This window comes from Emys orbicularis, chromosome 10 (assembly GCF_028017835.1).
Source record: "Emys orbicularis isolate rEmyOrb1 chromosome 10, rEmyOrb1.hap1, whole genome shotgun sequence".
In the NCBI taxonomy this organism is placed as follows: domain Eukaryota; kingdom Metazoa; phylum Chordata; order Testudines; family Emydidae; genus Emys; species Emys orbicularis.
This window is the reverse complement of record NC_088692.1, coordinates 64,146,679-64,160,243: the sequence shown is the minus strand read 5'-3', so window position 1 is coordinate 64,160,243 and position 13,565 is coordinate 64,146,679. Positions and strand designations below refer to the sequence as shown.

Genomic DNA, 13,565 nt, shown 5'->3' with positions numbered 1-13,565 from the left:
AGAAATATTGTTGTTAAATTGTTTATTTTATATTATATATCTGCAATTTTTTATGCTCATGGAATTACTGTAAGTGTCCCTGACCAATGAATATTTAATAATAGGTAATTGGAAATTATAAGTCACCTTGTAATAGGCTTGCAAAGTTCCTTCCCAATGGAATTTCTCAGACACTTTTTTCAGTTTATTCAATTTGTTACTGCAGTGAAAAGGGAAATCATGTTCAAACTGGAAGCTAGCTGTTGAACTGCACTGAAGAAAGCTATGTTCTGAAGTTACACTGAAGTTTTTTTTTTTTAATAAAGAAGTTAATAGCAAACAGGCTATTAAACTCTTGTAGGCTTTTCTAGTCCAATAGAGATACTTTTTCCTGAGTTCTCTGCAAATTGTCACAGGGGCTGCACTTTTCAAACACCTTTCTGCCATGTTACGTGTGTATGTGTGTGTTTTCAGACAAATCGAGCCCTTGCAGTCCTAGAGAGAAATGCTCAGTAGCATTGTAAAGCGGATGAAGGACTAATCCATTGAACTACTTTTGTTTTTTCATTTAGGACAAGCTGTCCCAGTTGGAACTGGAGCTTGATGAAGAAAGAAACAATTCAGATTTGCTGTCTGAAAGGATTAGTAGGTGCAGAGAACAGGTACTTGACCAGTGAACAAAGTTTACTTTGCCCAACCGTAGTGTAGTGATGAGGAAGAAGAGGGTCACAAATAACATTAATACATTAAATATCAGTCTTCAAGTTAGATGCTCATTGTATTGCATGCAAGCCAGATAGTAATTATGTTCAACAACAATAGAGCTTTCAGTGCAAGAATATCTTAGTCTCTTATGAATATTAATGAATTTAGTTTCACAACACCCTTGAGATAAGTAGTAGTATTTTGCATTTTACACATGGGAAAACTGAAACGAGAGTTTGAGTTTCCTAGTTCACCTATGAAGTCTGTGTCAGAACCATGGATAGAACCTTGATCTTCTGACTTCTGTTCATGTGTTCTAACCCCCAAATCATCTTTCTTCAGCAGTACACACACTTTGTTACACCTGTCCTGCGGGGCAGATAGTATATTGTGTTAAACTGTCATACACAGCAAACAGAAATTGACTTACACCACAAAATTCTTACATAGTTTTCAAACTTTTCACAAACTTCTGGATTGTTCAGATTTGGATTTTGGTCAATCCAGTTATAAAGATATAGATCATATGTGAAATTCTGATCTGCTTTTCAAACAACACGCATATCATAGTGTGGTGTTGTGTTCATTACATTTTTAGATGCTAGTTTCAAAATGGTAAGTAGTTAAAGTGGGATAGAGCTCTTTATTTATGGTTTACCCTAAACAGATTACCTATCAATACTGTGCTTTATTCTATTGGAATTAGTTGTGCAATGAATTATGAATGAGACAACTTATTACACACACGGACAGATTTTCAAAGAAATCCTCTAAAATTCCAGATGCAGTTTGTCTGTCATTTTTTTTGCAGGCATAGTATTTCCTGGTCTGGGTTTTTGTGCATGCAAGAAATTTACCTGTGTGCACAAACTGCATGTATGCACACAAACTAGGTAGACAGACATCATACAGCTTGCACACAAGTCTGAGTTTTAGTCATGCAAATGCTTGGTTATAAAAAATGTAATTTTGCAAAACAATAATTTTTTTAAAGCTGGGTTAAAGCCATTCTGAAAATTTCCCCCAAAGTTTAGAAATAACACTAAGGCTGTAAAATCTAAAAAGCAAGAAAAAGTTAAATCACTATTCTAGCCTTTACATATGTCATGCCAATGGCAGCAGGTGTAGTAAGAATAAATTGCGTTGCTTTTATTGATTTACCATTATCTTGACAGAGGGCTACATTTGAGGAAGGCAGCGTGGCCTAGCACAGAACTGAGACTCAGGAAGCCTGGGTCTTATTCTTATTCTCTGCCTCTGGCCTGCTGGCTAACCTTGGGCAAATCACTTCAACACTCTGTGCCTCAGTTTCTCGATCTGTAAAATGGGGATAATGATACTGCCCTCACTTGTAAAGCACCTGAAATCTACTGATGAAAATTGCTGTATAAGAACTGGGCATTATTATTACTATTACTACTACTACTACCAGGGCCATACTTAGGGGGGGTGCAGAGCCCAGGACATTGGCGCGGAGTGTCTATCTGCCGGGGGGTGCTTCCCCCAGCTCCGCCTAGGCCCTGTCCCCACTCCACCCCTTCCCCCAAGGCCCCACCCCTGCCCCGCCTCTTCCCTGCCCAGTTCCGCCCCCTCCCCTGAGCGTGCTGCGCCCTTGCTCCTCTCCCTTCACCCCCAGCACCTCCAGATGCGGTGAAACAGTTAATCGGCGGGAGGCGCTGATTTGCGGGGCCTGCTGGTGGGCAGGAGATGCGGAGGAGGAGGAGAAGGTTGGGAGGGGTGCTCCTCCCTGCTCGCCCGGCCCCCACCTCACCTCCCCACCCGCCTCCTCACGAAGTGCGGGGCCTCCCAAAGTGCAGGGCCTGGGGCAGTCACCCCGATTTGTCGTACCCTAGGGAGAGCTCTGATTATTACTTTAAGTACCTCACTCAGTGAGGAGTTTCCTTGAAATCATGGAGACTACTTGCAGAGTCAGATACTACTCAGTGGAATACATATAATATTATTTTAATTTCTTTTGATTTCTAACGAAAAGACTTGTTGAGATAGGAGTAGCTTCAATTTCGGTGGGAGACACAGGCAATAAAATCCTGCTTTCCATCTCTTTTCAGTGAAATAGTATCTCCTATTGAGATAGCTGAAGTGCCTTAAAATGAGTTAAGCCTCAAATTGCTTTTGTGTGTCCTTGAAACTCCACTGATCCTGTTAGTAATTTGTGGGCCTAAGGTTTCTCAGACTCTTATTGGATTTCGGTAGTGTCTTTTTACCATTATTTCACTGATATCATACAGGCTCGGAATCGGTGTGTATGAGATGCTCTCATTATCTGCAGTGATTCAGAATGTAAAGGACCCATTATTAATTTGTAGTTGTGTCATTGTTTAATTAGGAAGCTTTGAATGCTGGAGTCCATGCATGTGCTGCAAGTCTGTGCTGAAACAACCTTAGCCAAATCTGCACTAGTGGGCACTTCAGTAATTTAATTTAGTAGCTAAATAGAAACATAAAATACAGATGGGTAACTAGAATGTCACATAACAGGCAAAAGGGTTTGTGTTGAGATCCAGAGTTCTCATTTCACGCATGAGTTACAAAGGTTGTTTTGTTTTGAGTTTGCCATAGTGGCTAAGTTGTCGATACTGAAGAGTATTTCAGGGTCTGCTAAGCATCTATAATGATGTGAGAAATGATAATGGATTCGTTCTGGTAATATCTGTGGTCTGTAAATGTCCTTTTTATTATGAATGTGTTATCTTAATATACTAATAATGAAGACTAATATTCGAGTGTATAGTAAAAACGCATTAAAATGACTGGTTAACTTTTATCTCAAGTTAAACATTTAAATAAACATTGTCAAGTTAGACAGGTCAAAAATTTCACTTGCAATTAAAATTTATCCCACCACCCTTTTTATTTCAATACTGCCCTGAATCTGAGATAGGGCTGCAGAAGACACTGATTATTCTCTTTTCCCCCTCCCCTATCTCAACTCAAGATTGCAAGAGAGTGAAATCTCAGTTTCTTAGCTAGGTCACCTACTCATAACAAATATCTAGCTGCCACTTCAGAGGTACATGTGATGCAAGCATGTCACACTGTCTTCTACTCTGCTGTGTGAGCACTGAAATACACAGGAATTTTGTTTTTTAGTCACAATCTGCCTGCATGTGCACAAGATGGGAATGTGCTTTTTAAGTGATCTCTATCCACTTCCCAGTGGGCAAATATCTCGGTCACTAAAACCTCCGCCATGTGTGGCACTAACTTGGCACAATTCTCGTTGGTTTCATGAAAGAGGTCAAAGATTTGAATGAGCATGAGCACTGAACTACCCTGTAGCCCCTCAAGGTGACCCCCCTCTGGTTCAGAAATGAGGGATCTCAGCAGGTCAGTGGGGAATGCTTGCACATCTTACTCCTGGGGTAATTCCATGCCTAAAAATTCTGTGCACAATATTTTAAAGTTCTGCATATTTTATTTGTCAAAATAAACACAATATAATCAGGCTGGTTTCAATTATTTTGGTAATTTATTTTAAAATACCTGTCAGCAAGTATGTCTGTAACAATACAGACAACAACAAAAATTTCAGGAAATGTGTTTTGACAAATAGATTCCTTACTAGGCATATTGATACAGAACTTTGAGTAATAATTTATTTAAACTACAATACAGAAACATATTTCCCACACCTCTCAGAAGCAGTGCAAAGGCTTGGGGGAGTCAGGGTAATGGAGGACCTGAAGGGAGGGAAGTAATTGTTGGGAAGGAGCCTGGAAGTGAACTTAGAGGGTTGTTGGGTGTGGATATGAGAAGTATGGAACAGTTTCTTTTTGGGGGGAGTGGGTTGTTAGGGAGTTGGGGAGCCTCCCCTATGCACACCCTGGCATACCCCTAGCCTCTCCTATTTAGGCAGGCACATCTGCCCCTGTCCCTGTGTATCCTTGCACCTCCCACCTTCTGTCCCCATGTGTCCCTGCACCCCCCACTCAGCCTCCCTCTCCCCTCTGTCCCCTTGTGGCCCTGCATCCTCACTCCCATTCAGTCCCTGGCTCAGTGCTGTCACCCCACTAGCTCCTGTGCCCCTGCCCCAGTCTCTTCCCCCTCTCCGCCCTTCTGATCCCCAGTCTATGTGACTCCTCCAGCAGCCCCATGTGTCCCGCTTTGTCCATCCCCCCATATTGCCTACCTCCGCACCTGCCTCTGTCCACAATTACCCTGCTGACAGGCTTACAGTGTTTTGTTTGTGACAGTCAATATGTTGTATCCTGTTCCCCCTTCCTTCATCTACCTTTTATCTTCTAGGTTGTAAATTCTTCTAAGTAGGGACTGTCTTTTAGTATGTGTTTCTATAGCACCTGGTGCAGTGGTGCCTGCCTCTAGTTGAGAGTCTTTGGGAGCACCACAATACAACTAATAAGTGTGATGGGTTGGATCACAGAAACCCCTTTGGGGCTGCCAACTGATGTGCCAAGACTACTTCTGCCCCTGCTTTCCCTGCCAGCTTGGGACTCCAGAGCCCTGCCTGGCTGTGCCAGACATGCTTGCCGGCCACAAACACAGACCCAGGTCTGAACCACGTCCCACAAACTGCAAGCTTAACTGAAAGCAGCTTAAGAAGTGTTCCTGTCTTTAACACTCAGATGCCCAAGTCCCAATGGGGTCCAAACCCCAAATAAATCCATTTTACCCTGTATAAAGCTTACAGGGTAAAAGTAGGATTTAAGTGGTTCCAAGTAGTAACAGACAGAACAAAGTAAATTACCAAACAAAATAAAATAAAACATGCAAGTCTATGCCTAATACAGTAAGAAAACTGAATACTGATAAAACCTCACCCTCAGAGGTGTTCCAGTAAGCTTCCTTTTGCAGACTAGTCTCCTTCTAGTCTGGGTCCAGCAATCACTCACACCCCCTGTAGTTATTGTCCTTTGTCCCAGTTTCTTTCAGGTATCCTTTGGGGTGGAGAGGCTATCGCTTGAGCCAGCTGAAGACCAAATGGAGGGGTCTCCCCGGGGTTTAAATAGACTTTCTCTTGTGGGTGGACACCCCTCCCTCCCCCTGCGTAGAATCCCAGCTACAAGATGGAAGTCACATGGGCAAGTCACATGTCCAAGCATGACTCAGTTCCTTACAGGTAGCAGCCATGGTTTACATGCTACCTTAAACAACCTCAAGTAGACTTCTTATGTGGATTGGAGCCTTCCAAGATCCATTGTCCATTAAGTGCTTCTTGTTTGGGCACTTAACTTGCACATTCCTTTCTCAAGAAGCTGACCAAATGCTTTACTAAGGCTACTTAGAAATCAAGATAGTACACAGCCAATATTCATAACTTTGAACACAAAAATGATACATGCATACAAATAGGATGAATAGATTCAGTAGATCATAACCTTTGTAGAGATATGTTACATGGCATATGTAGCATAAAACATATTCCAGTTATGTCATATATACATTTATAAGCATATTTTCATAAAGCCTTATGGGGTGCAACGTCAGAATAAGTGTGTGTGAAAATCGTTTCTTTAGTTATATGGACTTAATACCAGCCCTCCAGAAAAAATTGATTTGGAGTAACTTCAGATTGTTGAAGGGGTTTATTTTTCCTGAAGTGGATCGACCACACACCATCAATTTATACTATGAATCCTGTATATAACAAATTGTACCTTCAGAGAAGATCCATTTCCTGTGCAAAATACATGCAGTTACCAGAAATAACTCCAAGGAATACTGGAGCTCAAAGTACTGGATCACTGCAAAATAGAAATCTTATCTTGGTTAGTCCTCTGCATAGACTAGCACTACCAGTATCAGTTTCTCAAAGGATCAAAAGCTAAAATGTTTGTTCATTAATTTGAAAAGCAAATGATAGGCCTGAATCCAAACTCCACTTCCAAAGAGCTCCAAACCTTGGGGAACTTTGCATTCAGACATTACTTTCATGGCTGGGCCTAACTAAAACCTGATATCTGAACAGCTTTGAGTATTGGGAAACATAGGATCAGGATACAAATTTTATGGATCTGGCCCATCTTGCATTTTGCTCTGTGATAAAGTGCTACTAATTATGTTAAAAGTAAGACTTTAACAAACACAAGAGGGAGGAGGGAGCAGTCCTGCTGCCTTTTGAAGTCAAGGGGGAGGAGGATTGGGCCCAAAGATTTTAGTATACAGCATTTTTGTCTGCAAAGAAAGGAAATTATCTGGGCTACTTTGTTTTTGTAACATAATGGAAACACATTTGACATGGCTTCGCCAATCTTTGTGCACACAAAAAAAAATACAAACATGAATCTATTGATATCAGAGTTGTTTCCAGTAACCGTGAGAGTGAGACCAGTTTCCATGGCAATGGCAAAGTAAATCTGGGAGGATAAAGTTGCATTGGCTGTGTTCTTCACTTCCTTTTGGTAGAATAGTCCCAATGGATTACTGTACACCTGCGCCCTAGTTGGCACCAGGTGTGCAAAGCTAGTAAATGAAAATGTGGAAATGAAGGGTTTTTTTCAGTGATGAAGGATGACAATTTTTATTAGCTTTCTTAGTTAGGTGTCTTTGTTGTTGAGTCAGCTGCTTGAGAATTGGACGTGTACAGTAGGTTGATATACATTTTTTCCACTTTTCCTTGCTCAAGAAATGTAGGCTCTGTACCCAGTGGGAGATGGTAAACAATGGTGATAGCATCTAAAAGGTTATTAGAAATCAAATTACTTTTCACTAACCTCAAACTCCGCAGCTGCTTCTAATCCTAAAGCTGGCACTAATTGCTGTTATGTCTAATACAGCTTTGTAGAATCTGATACTATTACTTCCTACAATGCTTTGTTTTTAGCGTTCTCTAAATCCAGCTGTGATAACTGTTGCCTTTAGCTGCACAGTTAGTTTATTCTTTTAATGTAATTAGAATATATTATATATGTTAAAAAGGTAGAATCTGAGCACAAAGTACTGCATGCTACAGACCTACAGTAAATTTTAACTGCAGTGTAGTCTTTCAGAGCACATTTTTCAGGGCACTGTTTTTCCTTTGCATTTAGTGTTGTGTATTTGTTAATGATAAGTACAGGGAGATAGCTGGGAGCTGGCCTCCAACAGGATTTGCATCCTGTTGTTCCTCTTTTTATGGTAATGTGTGTGTAATTCCTGCCTGGGGTCCACTATAATCAGACTGTATTCTTCTCCTCTCCCTTTCTTTTTTGTGACACTACTTTTACTATGAAACATCCAGCAGCATCAGAAATTATCTTGGCGATATAATAATCATCCTTTAAATACTTCCCTAATTTAAGACCTGGTGATGGTTGTGCACATTTGTCACGGCCTCTTGAGCACAGTAAGAGCACAATAGTGCTTTAGTGTGTGGAGCTACATTGTGGCCCATTAAACAAGTTCTAATGTCGAACAAAAACCCTTTCTCTAGTTAACAGTTGCGTTTTTAATTAGTCACTTATTTTACTTCAGATCTTGCTTTATTTTTCTGTGCCTATTTGCATCACTGAAGCAATTATAGCAGAATGAATAATTTCTTCATGTCCCTGACAACAGAGCTTTTTCTGTTATACTAACACGTGGATAGATGTAAACTTAGGTGCTGAAACTAGGGTTGCTGGGGGTGTGGCTGCACCCCTGGCTTGAAGTGGTTTCCATCCTATACCGGATTTACAGTTTGGTTCAATTGCTCTCAGCACCCCCACTATACAAGTTGTTCCAGCACCCCTGGATTTAAAGATCAGGAATGCTGATATACATGATGCTCATACACAGTTGTGCATCAAAACAAACTTTAAGAAAGCTTTGCAAATCACTCTCAGAGCCGTCCCTTGGGTACAGTGAATTGGAGCGACCGCTTTGGGGGACCCTTCTGGCCGGTGCGATTGGCTGGCACAGTCGGTCTCCAAAGTGACGGGTTCGTCACTTCCATCCCGGGCCCCGCACCCTCCTAGGGACAGCCCTGCTTACTCTATTTAGTCATCCTTTTTGTGAGGGCATTAAAATTACTCCTACTGTTAGGCTGAGGATGTTTTTGAAATCCCTAGTTCACCTAGATACTCTTGTGTCATCTTGAATTTGTTTTTGGCTTATAACTGCCTCCCTAAAAATATCTTCATAAAGCATAAAAGGGTAAAAAGTACTAAAACAACCTTTCACTAGATCTTAACTGAGCAAATGTTTGTTTACTGTATTTAAAGAAGGGGAACAACCACCTCCGAGATATTATTGCACCTCCAGGCCTATAGGCAACAATTAGTTCCATAAGAACTCTATTCAGCTGTTGCCAGAATGGAGCCATATGCTAACATTTGTAGTCCAGTAACTAATATGACCTTAGTTTTCAGGAATGTCTTCTGCTGTTGTGAAATGCTACATGGATAAAACACGTACAACTGCATGCAATTACATCACTGTTTGTATTTATATAAAACTTATAGGAACAACTTAAATGACCGCTTTTCAACATGTGATTAGTTAAAGATATGATTTTTAAGGTGATAATTTGGTGAAAGTGACCCAGGATAAACTGTTCGATGTGCGCTGCTTGTTTAATCTTCACATTCTCAACATCATTTATTTCATTTGTATGTAAGATTCCCTGATGGCTACGTAAAGGTTTTTGTAAGAGAACTCTGTGTTACAGATTTATTTGAAGTGAAAGTTAGTTAGTATGTTTACTCAGCCTGAGTTAATACATAACTATAGTAGTGTAGAAAACAGAGTCGATGTGGGGAGGAGTATGCGGGGTCACGTGCCCCCTAGATTTGCTGCTTGGCTTGAACTGAGCATGCTCAGTAACACTGCTGAAGCCGGCTGCCCTCACTCTGCCCTTCCCTCCCCCCCCCCCCCCCCCCGCCCTCCACTACTGGCAGGCACGGGTTGACTGGTAGAAAATAGAGTAGTCACTACTGAAAGCTTCACAAAAGTCTTCACAAGTACAGTAATTGGTGTTACCATGGTATTCATTGTATCCCCTAGATGATATTCCTTACACTAAATACTATCTAGGGAATAGCGTAAATACTGTACATACACTAACTACTTGCAAAGGCATTTGTAATGATTTTGATGGCAACCCCAGAAGGAGCAGGGGGCAGGAGGGAATTTGGGCATTGCTGACTTGTTGCACTGATATGGTTGTAGCTCAGTAACAGCTCCCATATTGGTTTTCTTCTAAGGGTGAAGTTGTGTGAGTCCCAGCAGCTGTTATATTTCTTTGGTCTTCACAAGGATTTTCCAGTGAAAACAAGTTCTCAGATAAAACAGAGGAATGGTATAGCCCTATATTAATTCTTTATTGATAGGGGTGTTTTATCAGCTGAAGTATAGAAGGTATCTTTTTGGATGGAGTCAGTCTTTTTTTGTCCAGGGTTATAGTTGTAATATCTATTCAATATGCCATTTATGGAAAGGGGAATTTTATACTTCTGAATAAATATAGATGCTGAATCACTGAACTGAAGTTTCTGGCTTTTCTTTTAATAGATTGAACAAATGAGGAATGAACTACTTCAAGAAAGAGCTACAAGACAAGATTTGGAGTGTGACAAGATTTCATTGGAAAGACAAGTAAGAGTTGCAGGCATACCACCTCAATGTGTGATCCCTACAAATCTCACAAGCTGAGCAAGGCCATGCTAGATTAGTGCCTTGATTGGATGCATTCAAGTGGCATCTAAGGGCTGTGGGAAGTAGTGCTGGTGATTCACTAGTTTACGAAACATCAGCTTAGTGAGCTTGAGGTACCTACCATCTTTAGAAGAGACAGACGAAAGTGAGTTTCTGACCACTTGTTGTCAATAAAGATCCCAAGGCATGTTTCATAAGAGTAAAGATATTGTTCCCATTGTCCTGGCTGAATTTCATCTCTGTAATTACGTTCTTCATCACTGATTTCCCCTGCAGTTTCAATTAAATACAACATTCGTCACTTTTATTTCCTAACCCATTGTATTGTACAGTGCTGTGTAGTTTTATCAGCTCCTATTTTCATCTCAGAGATGGCAGTATTTCAGTGATAGGGAAGGAATCCCTATACAGTCTGTCTATATGTTTTGGGATGAAAGACATTATAAATTGTTTTTGTACAGTTATTAGTTTGAGAAAAATGAGCTAACAATTATATTGACTGGTTTTAAGACTAATGTAGGGAAAACGCAGTAAAATGTCAAAAATACTGTCAGCTACCTAGATCTAAAACCTTCATCAGATTTGGAGGGAGAGATCTTCCAAACTCTAAATTCAATTTTAGAGTCCTACATACCATTACCAAAATAATAATTTTAAGCAGTCACAGTTTGGTCTGATATTTTGCTTCTGCAGAAATAATAATAATACCCAGAAAAATAGCATTCTTGTGAAATAAAAAGTACAGAATTAATAGAAAGAGAACTGTTACTTTCTGTTGCCTAAATTTGTATCTTATACAATGGGAAGTGTTTTAAAACTATTTGATAATGTCTGTGAAACAGTTCTCATGCTCACCCTTGCAGACAGCTAATCTTCTTCCATTTTTATTGTGCCTTTCATCCTGGTGGATTACAAAGCAATTTACAAACAGACATATGCTAGGAACTGCTGACGCACAGCCCCCACTGAGTTCGAACATGTCAAGTATTATTTAACAGGACCACGTGATAGTTTAGGATAAAAGGAGATGAACAATACTTTATCCACTTGCAATAAAAGAGGTATTTAGATAGGTAGAATGTAACTACCAGAATTGGATTGGGGCAGGATTCCAAAATTCATGCCCATAGTCTTACAAAAAGTGCGATGGAACTGTTTCACCCCATTTTAGAGCCTGATCCTGCACTGCTGACTCCTCTGAGTCAGCCATGCCAACGTAATGCTATAGTAGACATCACCTCAGTAATGAGTTTAAAGGAAAGAGAGCCACCTACTGATACACCAGCAGTTGGGTTTTCCCCATAGATCCTCCAGTTACAGCACTGATTAATCCCACTATAGTCCAGTAAATTATAATTTATGAGATTTGAGGACTTCACAGCTTGAGGTAGCATAACTCAAAACTTTTTTGTTTTCAATATTGCCCTTCTCTTCATATAAGCATCTCACTGCTGCTTGATTTTTAACTTTCTTTTGTAATGATTGAGGGGTTCTTTAAGAGAACTCTGACATAAATTTACTAAATTGAAACTTTGAAAACATTACGCATATGTCGTAAATGAACACTGTCTGTACATTTTCATGCAAACAATATACTAGATTATAACTTCAGTCTCTTGCTGATTGGTGTATTTTGAAACTCATAAAACTATACTGAGTGTCATAGCTTCTAACTGTTGTATGCAGTGTTGCTGTAGTTGTGTCAGTCCCAGGATATTAGAGACACAAGATGGGTGAGGTAATATCCTTCGTTGGACCAACTTCTGTTGGTGAGAGAGACAAGCTTTCAAAAGCTTAAAAGAGATTACCTCACCCACCGTGTTTCTCTGATAGCTTCTAATTGTAAGTTTATTTTGTACTGCTGATGGTAGAGAGTCTGTGTTTTAAGAGATCAGAGATTTCCATATGGCATCACGTGGCGAGTAATGGATTGTTAAAGTAAGAGAACATACATAAATCCATGGAGAGTTTCTAGTGACCGCATGAAAACTTAGAATGAAACTTGAGTGACTTATCTCTCACTACTGATTATCTACTTTTTTAAATGTGCGGGTCCTAGGAGGGAAAAGGAAACCTTATTGAAAACCTAGATGGACTTCTTTTGGTTAAAAAGTCTTCTGTTTTCCTTGAAGTTAGTTAATATGTATCTGAGTCCGCCTATGGATTGTTTGGAATATAATGATCTGGCATATGACTATAATACAGTGACTTGTCTTTTAGTTTACTGTGCAGTATTTTTTATCATGCATATTATAGTTGAGATGAAAAAATAACAACAGACTGTAGATTGTACCACAAATATGATAAATCACAGCATCATAGAAATGTAGGGCTGGAAGGGACCTCAAGAAGTTATCAAGTCTAGCTCCCTGTGCTGAAGCAGGACTAAGTAAACCCAGACACTCCCTGACAGGTTTGTCCATCCTGTTGTTAAAAACCTCCAGTGACGGGGATTCCACAACCTCCCTTGGAAGCCTATTCCAGAGCTTAACAACCCTTATAGTTAGAAAGTTTTTTCCGAATATCTAACAAAAATCTCCCTTGCTGCAGATTTAAGCCCATTACGTCTTGTCCTAGCTTTAGTGGACATGGAGAACAATTCATCAATGTCCTCTTTATAACAGCCATTAATATATTTGAAGACTGTTATCAGGTCCCCCCTCAGTCTTGTTTTCTCAGGAAAAACAAGCCTAGTTTTTTAACCTTTCCTCATAGATCAGGTTTTCTAAACCTTTTATCGTTTTTGTTGCTTTCCTCTGGACTCTCTCCAATTTGTCCACATCTTTCCTAAAGTATGGCTCCCGGAATTGGACACAGTACTCCAGCTGAGGTCTCACCAGTGCCGGGTATAGTGGGACAGTTACCACGCTCCTGTTAGTACACCTAAGAGACAAGGTGGGTGAGGTAATATCTTTTATTGGACCAACTCCTGCTGGTGAAGGAGACAAGCTTTCAAGCTCTGTGTAAATGTGAAAGCTTATCTCTTTCACCAGCAGAAGTTGATCCAATAAAGGGTATTATCTCACCCACTCAAACATCCTGGAACCAATACAGCTACAACAACATTGCACCCAAGAATGATATTAGCCTCCAGATCCCTTTCAACTGTACTACCACCTGGCCAGTTGTTCCCCATTTTGTAGTTGTACATTTGATTTTTCCTTCCCAAGTGAACTACTTTGCACTTGTCTTTTATTGAATTTCATCTTCTTGATTTCTGACAAGTTATCTTGCTTGTTTTTCTTTTCTGTTCAAATGTGATTAGTTTACATTAGGTTCTGCCTGGAATA

The 13,565-nt window shown here is 40.1% G+C and overlaps 1 protein-coding gene across 1 annotated transcript in view; it reads left to right on the top strand.

Annotated features, from left to right (window-relative positions):
- The window catches only part of CGNL1 (cingulin like 1), a 77,676-nt gene that overhangs the window by 56,305 nt on the left and 7,806 nt on the right, over positions 1-13,565 (top strand). The window contains exons 13-14 of the mRNA XM_065412298.1: positions 552-641; positions 10,132-10,215. Of these exons, the coding sequence (XP_065268370.1) occupies positions 552-641; positions 10,132-10,215 (174 nt within the window). The remainder of the gene's footprint in view (positions 1-551; positions 642-10,131; positions 10,216-13,565) is intronic.